The sequence below is a fragment of the Apium graveolens genome, chromosome 9 (assembly GCF_009905375.1).
Source record: "Apium graveolens cultivar Ventura chromosome 9, ASM990537v1, whole genome shotgun sequence".
Classification (NCBI taxonomy): domain Eukaryota; kingdom Viridiplantae; phylum Streptophyta; class Magnoliopsida; order Apiales; family Apiaceae; genus Apium; species Apium graveolens.
Window position 1 is genome coordinate 220257294 of NC_133655.1, and position 10147 is coordinate 220267440.

Below are 10147 nucleotides of genomic sequence, written 5' to 3' on the forward strand. Positions count from 1 at the left end.
AATTTGTAGTTATATTAGATACATGATTTAATTTTTTAATTAAATTATATTTTTTTAACTTTGCTTTTGGAAGGTGTTAACGTATTTTTAAGGAAGGCCTTAACCAACCGACCAAACGAAATCATGTTTCGCTTATAATAATATAGTATAGATAGATAGATTATAGATAGATAATTGTCTAATTATGAATAATTTTAATTTAAACAGTAATTTATAATAAGTATATTTTCACATAAAAATATGTTTTATATAAATATGTCTAATCAAAATAATTATTAATAATGATAATAGGATGAGAATATTAGTTATTTTTTTATAATTTGATATGATTCGTCACAGGAGTGATGGTTTTGTAAAGTAATTGGAATGGAAAAATGAATTTTTTCGTCACCCAACTTATTGTGTGTTTAGAAACTTACCACTCAACTATAATTTTTTTTTTACTCACTAATGTTATATTAGATTCAGATTTTTTTAGTCGTTCGGATTTGATTATTAGTATTTTGTCAATTTTCTATAACATTATTAAAATATAGTAATAACTAGTACAAAAAATATTATATGTGTCCTATAACAAAGTTTAAATATGTCTAGTTTGCTAGATGCATATGGAAGAGTTGTATAATGTCTGAATTATATATATTATAGGAAGGACGCATATTGTTATTTTAAATATCTGGTCAGAACAGATGTATATACATTATAAACAGACGCATAAAATCAGTTCATATACGTCTGTTACTTTTTAGGTGGGGTACTAAACTCAAAACCAAAATTATTACGAAGAGGTATCGCAATCCGTACTAAAATTATTGGAAAATAAAAAAAATAAAAAATTTAATATAATCAAATTAGCAAACTGATCATAAAGTACTTATAAAAAAATAAAAAATTACATATCAATATTTTATCAAACGATACTTTCAAAAACCCAATGAAATCATCAATCACAACTCCTTCATGCAACTCTTACCGACCCAAAATCAAAACTATAAAGCCATTCATTCTAATAAAATTATGAAACAAGTATATATATAAACACAAAAATATAATAATGTTGTAATAATGTGAATTTGGTATTAAATCAAACAACTCTCACAAGATATTTATCTTACAAATATAGTTTTATAACTTATTTTTAAGATTTTTTTTGTATATAAAAATTTAAACATTAAATTATTATTTAGAAGAAAAAAATTAAAAATAATTCATCAAACTACATCTTTTAGGAGGCTTAAAATACTTGTCAAACTCTGATCACCAAGGTAAACGTTATGGAGTATTATATATAAAGATATAGACATATATCAAATCATTAAAATATTACAGACTATCACTATATTTTAATAATGCTACCAAATATTGACATAATGCTAATAATTAAATCTGAACCTAACGTTAGTGACTAAAAACAGATACGAACCTAATATTAATTAGTAAAAGAAAAAAATAATAGTTAAATGGTAAGTTCCTAAAAAATACTATAAGTTGAGTGACAAAAAAATCTATTTTCCCAATTGAAATCAAGTGCATACTTGGATAAGGAGTACTAATCTCGATTAATTTATAGAGATTAGAGTGGAAACCAGATAATCACATGCACATTAACATTGACAAACTACCTCAGCATTGTAATGATGATTCTGGATTAGCAAGCACTACTAAATCCTAAAAGTCACAACAATATGCTCTCTTCTTCTTCTTCTTCAGGTAGACTTTGCTCCAGGAATTTACTTTGATAATAGTGACTTTACTGACTTTTGACCTTGTGTGAAAAGGTAACGATGATATAAAATAAGTAGATACTTGATCTAGTCTAATCCAATCCTTAATCAACAATATATGATAGGTTATATTATTCATTCCGTGCTAAGTTTTGATGAATGGATGCTCCACCATTTAGAATCAATACTTGAAAAGTTTAGTAGTAGTATAAAATTTTCATTCAAACACAACTTGCAACTGGGATACTGAACGGTGAAAAGGGGTTCTAAATTCTGTTAACGTCTGTTTCAATACGACTGATTTGATCAAAAATTCGAATTTTAAACCACCATATGCAGAACTTTTAACATACTACTGTCGACATGTTAGAGTAATATTCTCCAAACCTTAGCATCCTTAGACTTCTGAGACCTACCTGGAAAATGTGCTATTTTGCATTCATTATAAATATCTCAGCTTTGTAGCAGAAGTTATTCACTTGCTCCAAAACAAAAACGAAAGCAACGACGTAACAAATATTTCTTTAACGAAAAGAGAAATGGAAGGTTCTTCAAAGGGAAAGAATGTGCAAGAAAACAAGGGAGTCACAGGATCAGAGGAAGTACGGTACAGGGGAGTACGAAGGCGGCCTTGGGGGAAGTATGCAGCAGAAATACGCGATTCGTCACAGAACAGACAACGGACGTGGCTGGGAACATTTGATACAGCCGAGGAAGCAGCTAGAGCTTATGATAAAGCTGCATTTAATCTAAAGGGTCATCTAGCTGTCCTAAATTTCCCCAGGGAATATTATTCAAAATTGCCAAACTATCTTTATCCTCCCCCACCAAAACCAAATTCGACAATGTTACCTTCTTCCTCTGTTTCTGATGGGAAGCAAATTATCGAGTTTGAATATTTGGATGATAGTGTTCTAGACGAGCTTCTTGAGTAGGGAGCAGAAGAGAGCAAGTCTAAGAAATGGTGACGAAAAAAATTATATATCTTGTTTAAAAATTTATGGCATTTTCATTCCGCAAAATTGCACTTTGATGAAATGACCATGTTCTATATCATGCAGAATATTTGGTTGGTATAACATATATTTTGTAGCTTCTATAAAGAAATAAAATATTGGCCATTTGCCTGAATTTGCATTGGACTTCTCAGTACTATTTCATGCACGGAACTATATATATAGCTCAGCATCAAGTAGCAAAACAGTAGGCGTAGAAGCCGTATTAGGAACTAAACCTAATGCAAATGAAGTTTAAGTACGTCATTTTGAAACTTATATGTATTTGTAACATGAGATTACATAGTATTAGTAGTCCAGAAGGCCTGGAAATCTGATGATTTTAGTGCACTTCTCTGCTTGAAAGCAGCAGAACCCATGGGGTCTGTCCTTGAAAGTCAAGACCAGGCAGACAGCCTCTAAAAGAAAACAGCGCTAAAGTCAGGAGCAGTGAATCTCATAGCCTAACTATGCATTGAACATAATCTGATTGTGTATTATTTATATCACTTAATACCCCATTCTTTAAAGATTTAAGTATGTGAATGTTCAGAATGTTAGAAATTGGTTAGTTACCAATGTGAAAAATACAATTATTCTCAGCAAGAGCTATATTTTTATATATGAAGAATATTTGAAAAATGAATCTCTTTACTTTTCTGAAGAATAGGAGTGATTGTAATAAACAGCTATATTTTCAGCAAGATTTCAATTTGTAACAAGTATATTGAGCGCTCTACTCTGGACTTGGCTACTTCTCACCCAGAAAACACCTGTCCATAGCATAGAGCAATTGGTTAAATTTTTGTTAACTTGCTGCTACGTATGTTGACGTCTGCTTGATGTCGTCTCATGACATCTAGGGGTCATTTATCCTGTAGGAGATGACAACATTGAGTTGACATCAACACAAATCAAAATTGCGATTTAAATTCCCCGCTGAGGTAGGAATGGATTGCTACTTGGGTTCAGTACCCACTAACCCCATATGCGCCCCAGAAAAGTTGAAGAATGGTAATAGCAAGTTGAAGGGCGAATCAAATTAATATCAAATCATGTTTGTATTTCATAAACTGTTATGCTCATTGATTTAATTTTTTGCAAGCAAATTGACTGACGACCTTTATGTTCACCAAATTTAGCATATCAAGACGTTTATTCTGGGACAGAGAGGGTTATTTATGTTATCACAATGTGCCAATAATAAAAACAATATAAGTGTGTGTGCGCGCGAATAACAGTAAACTGCGAAAATGAAGAAGAAAGATATGAATGAGACGTTCTCGAGTCCGGTCATATAACTTTCTAACCGGAATAGAGAGAGAAGGCAGGGTTTCGAATTGAGTGAATAAACCTAAGCCTAATGTCCGTGATTATTCGGTTCCGCACGTCGCACACGCTCGAAAGCTTCGCAAGCCCATAATTTGCATCCCCACGTAGGAGTTGGAGCAATACATAAATAACAAAATTAAATAGTACAAAACTGTTTTGCTATATAAAGTTATGTATGCTTCTTTGCAAAATCAATGTGGGACTTTCTTTTCTTCCACAATTTTCCACTACTAAGAGACCAACTTTGGATGATCATATCTCATCCATCTTTTAGTCATTTTGAGTGATTCAAAATACCTCGGAAAGCTCTCTCGGAGGAGAACGCATTCCAACGGTCACTCGTTACACGCACACAACATTCGTTCACTCAAATTATGCCTCAAATTAACTTGACAATGTGGGACTACAACCCACATTTTCCAACAATTTATGATAACCCCTCCGGCTCTCTCTAATGACTCAATGTTTCTGTTGTACTTAACTCTACTTCATTTCTATATAATTGTCAAGAAAGGATTCATTTTATATTATATTTATTAAGTTTCTGGTCACTACGATGTGCTGATGGCGAAGTTAGTCAGGTATGAACAGACAATTGAGCAACTGATAGCAAGTTATTAGCATAACAACTTTGTAGAGATTGCTCTAAAAGTTAAGCCAGGATCAATGTACTACAGAATTAGTTTAGAATCTGAAGATAAATAAAGAATAAAGGAGGTCTGGTTTCAGACTTTTCACTGTGAATCAAATCTTGATTGAAATCCATGCTGCAATTTGTAACTACAAGTTGCACAAAGGTATCAATATCACTAAGAATCTTCTGCCAATCTACTTACATTGTCTGGAAGAGTTAGTAATTTCGACAGAAACAAAATCAAGATCACCAGCGAGTTGACATAACATTCTATACTAATTCTATCAGATCCGTCAATAGTTCATCGTATATTTTCTGTAGTTGATTATATCCGGTTTAGTTTGAGACCCCCTTAAAAGTATCATAACAATAAAAATGTAGACAAATGAAAATATAAAACATAATGACGTGCTAGATTTTGATTAACTATTAGTAAGAGGTACTCTAAAACTGCGAAAATTTAGAGGTCCTATAAAACTGCATATATTGATAGAAATATCACAACTATAAAAAATACATAGATTGATAGATCCCACTACAAATATTGCTAAGCCGGTCCAACTGTCTGAGGGTTTAGTTTCCGGACAGAGGATGAGTACTTAATTTGAAGATTATATGTTTACACATGTAAATTTGACTCGAAATATAACACATTCTTGCAAACTCTGAATTGAAACAATTACCCATGTTAATTACTTACGCAAAACAATTGAAAGAACTTGAAATTTAAGGAGCATCAACCATTCCAGAATACTGTAACTATGGGAATAGCTGAAAGATGTTTAATAATTTAGAAAAGAAGTACAAAAGGCAGAGAAGCAATAAACGGACAAAAAATTGATGATCTATAAACAAAATGCAAAGAAGAAATGAAGTCCCAAACAGAAATGAAATAAAAACAGGGCCCGTCCTGAAATTTCAGGATTATATTCAAAATCAGTTTATGGGATACTAACATACCTATATCATGCAAATTCAAATATATTTACTTAAAGGAGTTGAAATTTTTGAGGTAGCCTGATAGGCGCCCTAGGCGCAAGTTTTGCTCGATGTAGCCAGACCACTCCCGATTATAAAGAGATGAGGGAATAGATGAGAAAGAGGAGAGAATATATAGCTTCAATTAAAAGTCATGACATCAATTTCTGTAACAACTAACTCTAGCAGCTGATAGATACTGTTACTGCCTAAGTACATTAGTTGTAATGGAATTCCGAAATTTTCCAACTGTTTTAATTTAAAATTTCATATTTGAATTTCTATCAACTGCTGAGTAATAATAGCTATTGAATATGTAGTGTTAATCCGATGGATCCTTACCTATCGATTAAATTCAGTAGCCAAACCCCAACATTGGAAGTTCCACGTCTTCATTTGCCAAACGACGAAAACGTTTAAGGAGTGGAGCACTAGATGATGGTTGTTAATGGTGGAGTATCTGATTCTTATTCTTCTGCAAATGACAATGATTTTTCTTTTTTTGGACAAGTAAACATATAATTATAAACATATATATAAGGGGAGAACTTTCAAGGCAACAGGTCCTTGCAGTAACTCTTGGAGTTTCTTTAAATGCATCACAAGATTTAGATGGAATACAAATTTCCATTATGAAAGAAAAATTGAGGCAGATGATATCATCACAATTTGTTTTTCTTAAATTACAATCAAATGTGAATATTTAGGATCTTCCTCTTGGTAAGAACAAGAATCAATCTAATAATTGTATTCATGTCCTCCTCAGCTAGCTAGTTGAACAATATTGGGCTTAAGGTTCTTCTTTCATGGCCAAAGCGAGCTTTTAATCTCTGGGAAAATATTCATCACTTTCATATATAATATCTGGTCTGCACTTTGGGATAACCTGCACTTTCTGATCAGCCTCTTTTCCCCAGAGTAGCATGTATAAACCAATAATCACAATCACTGCCCCTATAATGCTACACAAACAAATGAACGACGTTATCTATCCTTATAAAAATGTGTGCATGGTACAACCAGAATAAAACAATTTGTTCCCATACATTATGTGTATTTAATATTACCTTCCCATGTATAGTTTTTCTCCTAGGGCAAAATATGATTGTACTGCAACTAATATTGTGGAGAGGGGATTAAACATTGTCACAAATACAGGCCCTTTTTCCTCAGTGCACCATAGTTGAATGTAAACTATTAAACCAGATACCACTATCCCCTGTTGCAAGGAAACAACTCCAGAAATTGTTTCTGAAACTAACCAAACAAAGTTACTTAATATAAATTATTTTATCTAAAGGTAGAAAATTTACGGCATATAAGATGGACCATAGGTCGATGTTGAAACCAACAGTCCAGTCAGCTGGTTTGTGAGCTACAATTACAGTGAAGGCGGCTGATTGTGCTGCTCCAACAAAATTCATCCATGTTGTCAGTGATAATTGTGCTGGATATCTTTTCAGCGTATATGCCTGCAAGTTGAATTGACGAATTAAATTTACCCTACAGCTTTCATACTATTCATAGTCTCATAGAAACACACACACACAACAGACACCACGTAATCGTACACACATGTAAATATTTCTGTAAGTGAAGCAAAAAACCTGCATAATGTACCAAATAGACCAGGTGACACAGCTACTTATGGTTAAAATTGAGCCTTTTAACCATTCCTCCTGTGCTGCTGTACTTCTATTAAAATGGATTAGAGGATGCCCTATATTTCTCAGAACGGATCCCTTGTACAATGTCATGGTCATTACACCAGCCAATGAAATCAAGGTCCCGAGAACTTTGGCTAGCCCTCTAAGTTTCCGCAGGTCAACTTCCTCTAACCTGCACCAAGCTTGAATTGTCACCCCAATTGTAATAAGAAATGTTCAAAAGTAATAAATTTCTAATCATGCTGCTGGTTATTCTTCAAATTTTTTCTTAAAATTAATGTTGTAAACTGGAATGACCTCAGTACAACCGCCAGAACAAAAGTCAGGGAAGCTATTGTGTTAACTACTGATGCCAGGAATGTAGGAGAGGTGTAATTCAAGCTCGCAAAATACATGTTCAGCGTCAAGCTCACCCTGTACATATATTTATTGGTCACTGGTAATCAATTAAATTGAAATGTTATACAAGTATGCAGGCAATTCTTACCCTAGAAGAGAAAGCACAAAAATCTCCAGAAATAAAAGTAATGTCAGCTTGGGCCTTGTTTTCCTGCAGTACAAAGAAAGAAACATTTGGCATCAAATTGATCTCCTTCAGATCAATGGTGAAATGACCACTGCCATAATCTAGTAGGCATTAAAAAAGGGATTTACCGTTCAAGAAAATAGGCAAAAGGAAAAACAACAAAACCAGCTACAATATGCCGATATGTAATGTAAACATGAGGATTCATTCCATGAGCAAAGGAAGCTTCAGTGATCAGATATAAGAATGTGTAGCCCAACTGAGCCAACACCATGAGGAGGTGTGGCTTAAACCTCTTATAAATTCCCATCAACCTACTAACTTCTCCTGCCATTAGCCTCTGTTGATATGCTAACTAATTATCTGGATCGTGCGACAAATGCTCCTCTCTAAATACAAAAAGATAGTTGATAGAAGTATCGTATTCTCTGTAATTCCTATTTCATGTTGCTGGCATCATGTTCTTAGTGACATATATATATATATATTCCAGTTGTATTAATTACAGTTAGTTACCTGGCTCACTTGCACATCAGAATATACCTAAGAGCTCTTGGAAACATAGTAATGTTATCATAAAGAGAGGCGTTCTCCCCTAACTCAATCTTGTAAAATACAATTTTACATCTGACTTTGTGAGAATGTGCTACAATATCTTAAAATTCATACATAATTTTTCTGACAATTCCCGTACACCCTTAAACAGAGAACTGAAAACAGATGAAAAACAGTTATAGAAAGAACTAAAGCGAACGCTGCTTTTTTCTTATTTCTTTCAATATTAGAAACCTATCATTCTACTTTGCTTGGGCTAATATGCACTGCCTTGTTTTTATAGTTTGTTTATTAGCATAATGAGTGATCAAACTTTTTCCCTTAATTAGTGCGCATTATATTCAGCCCACTTAGCACCTGTAGTAAGGTGCTGCATCGATACTCACTCATCCAAGCAATACTTCACTTATTAACGTACATCTGTCATTTTACTACGGCTTGATATGTTATAAAAATCGTTTGTTAAACCCTACTGTGGTCACTTTTACATGAAACACCATTTCAAAACCGGACAGATGGTGCTGTAATCTTGTTTGATCATGGAACCACAACTCCAGGTCAGTGAAGCCTCCGGCTTTCCAGAAAACATTTTCTTATCAGTTTAACGAACTTGAGAACTTATGTTGTGTTTTGTAGGCAAGAATGTAGTAGCATCTTAACCCCCTTTTACTTTACATTACTTTATATATAGTATGCTTCATTATTTCAAGTTTAGTGGTACCTTTTTCCTTTTACATTATCTTGATTTATAGTCACTCCAATTCTGCATTAAGTTCCATATCATCTGCTAGCCAGTAGAACATTATTTAAATAAAGGTTCTTTTCTTGCAAGGTTTCCACCTGTGAAGGAATTTTCATCACCTACATGTTTGATATCTGGTTTGCCATAACGAAAATTGAGGGACGTTTTCCACTGAGACAATGTTGTACACTACAACTATTCAGAAAGGTCTTGTCCGCAGACTTTATTCTAAATCTTTCCCCTTCAATATGTATGTACATATTCACCTAATATAACTAGCCAAATGTGGAGGTAACTCAGGGGATGACTATCTGGAGCAGATTTACATCAAATATGGATTTATTCTATATCATACATAATAGCTCTTACATTTTCAAAATCATCTCTACAACTTTCAAGTGAGTTTTGTCAATGCAATTTGTTACACTGTTCTGCTGAATTGGTTCTAAATCTATATATAATATCTATTATAAGCTGTTTCATTTGGTCGGTTGGTTAAGACATTTCTGCATGTTAACACCTTCCAAAATAAATTTTAAATAAATAGTATAATATAATTTAAAAAATTAAATCATGTATTCAATATAACTACAAACTCTATTAATCATTATTCAACATAATTTCTAATCTGCACTCAACTTCTTTTTTACCTCTTTTGTTAAATCAAACACTTCCAAAATTAATTTTAGTAATTCAAATTATAATATAACAAAATAATATAATTTACATACAAAATTATAGCAGGACTTTTTAAGATTTTAACTATCTAAATTTTGAATTCTTCAGTAATATAATACATACAAAATTATACGTAAATATTTTAATTTCATTAATTTGAATAATATATAATTATTGTATTTATAATTTATTTTTTATAAAATAATAAAATTACAAATATTATAATTAGCCCGTGCATGGCACGGGTCATAGGCTAGTATATATATTAAACATCAAATTTTGGGGAAACATTTTATTCATGTGAAATTACTATTTT

General features: G+C 32.6%; 2 protein-coding genes across 3 annotated transcripts; one reads left to right on the plus strand and one right to left on the minus strand.

Annotated features, from left to right (window-relative positions):
• Positions 1–2263: 2263 nt before the first annotated feature.
• On the plus strand, positions 2264–2659 carry LOC141685969 (ethylene-responsive transcription factor ERF098-like). Its single transcript, XM_074491038.1, has one exon. It carries the CDS (start codon positions 2264–2266, stop codon positions 2657–2659), a length of 396 nt encoding a protein of 131 aa, XP_074347139.1.
• Positions 2660–6176: 3517 nt separating this feature from the next.
• Positions 6177–8642, minus strand: LOC141682823 (WAT1-related protein At5g07050-like). 2 transcript variants are annotated; one of them, XM_074487515.1, is made up of 8 exons: positions 8373–8642; positions 7985–8245; positions 7818–7880; positions 7628–7744; positions 7271–7502; positions 6977–7135; positions 6731–6882; positions 6177–6625 (listed from the first exon to the last, which is right to left on the minus strand). In XM_074487515.1, exons 2-8 carry the CDS (start codon positions 8188–8190, stop codon positions 6487–6489), a joined length of 1068 nt encoding a protein of 355 aa, XP_074343616.1. In that variant the 5' UTR covers positions 8191–8245; positions 8373–8642; the 3' UTR covers positions 6177–6486. The 2 variants fall into 2 exon arrangements, with proteins under 2 accessions (XP_074343616.1, XP_074343615.1); XM_074487514.1 differs by having other exon boundaries at positions 7985–8642.
• Between the last annotated feature and the right edge of the window lie 1505 nt (positions 8643–10147).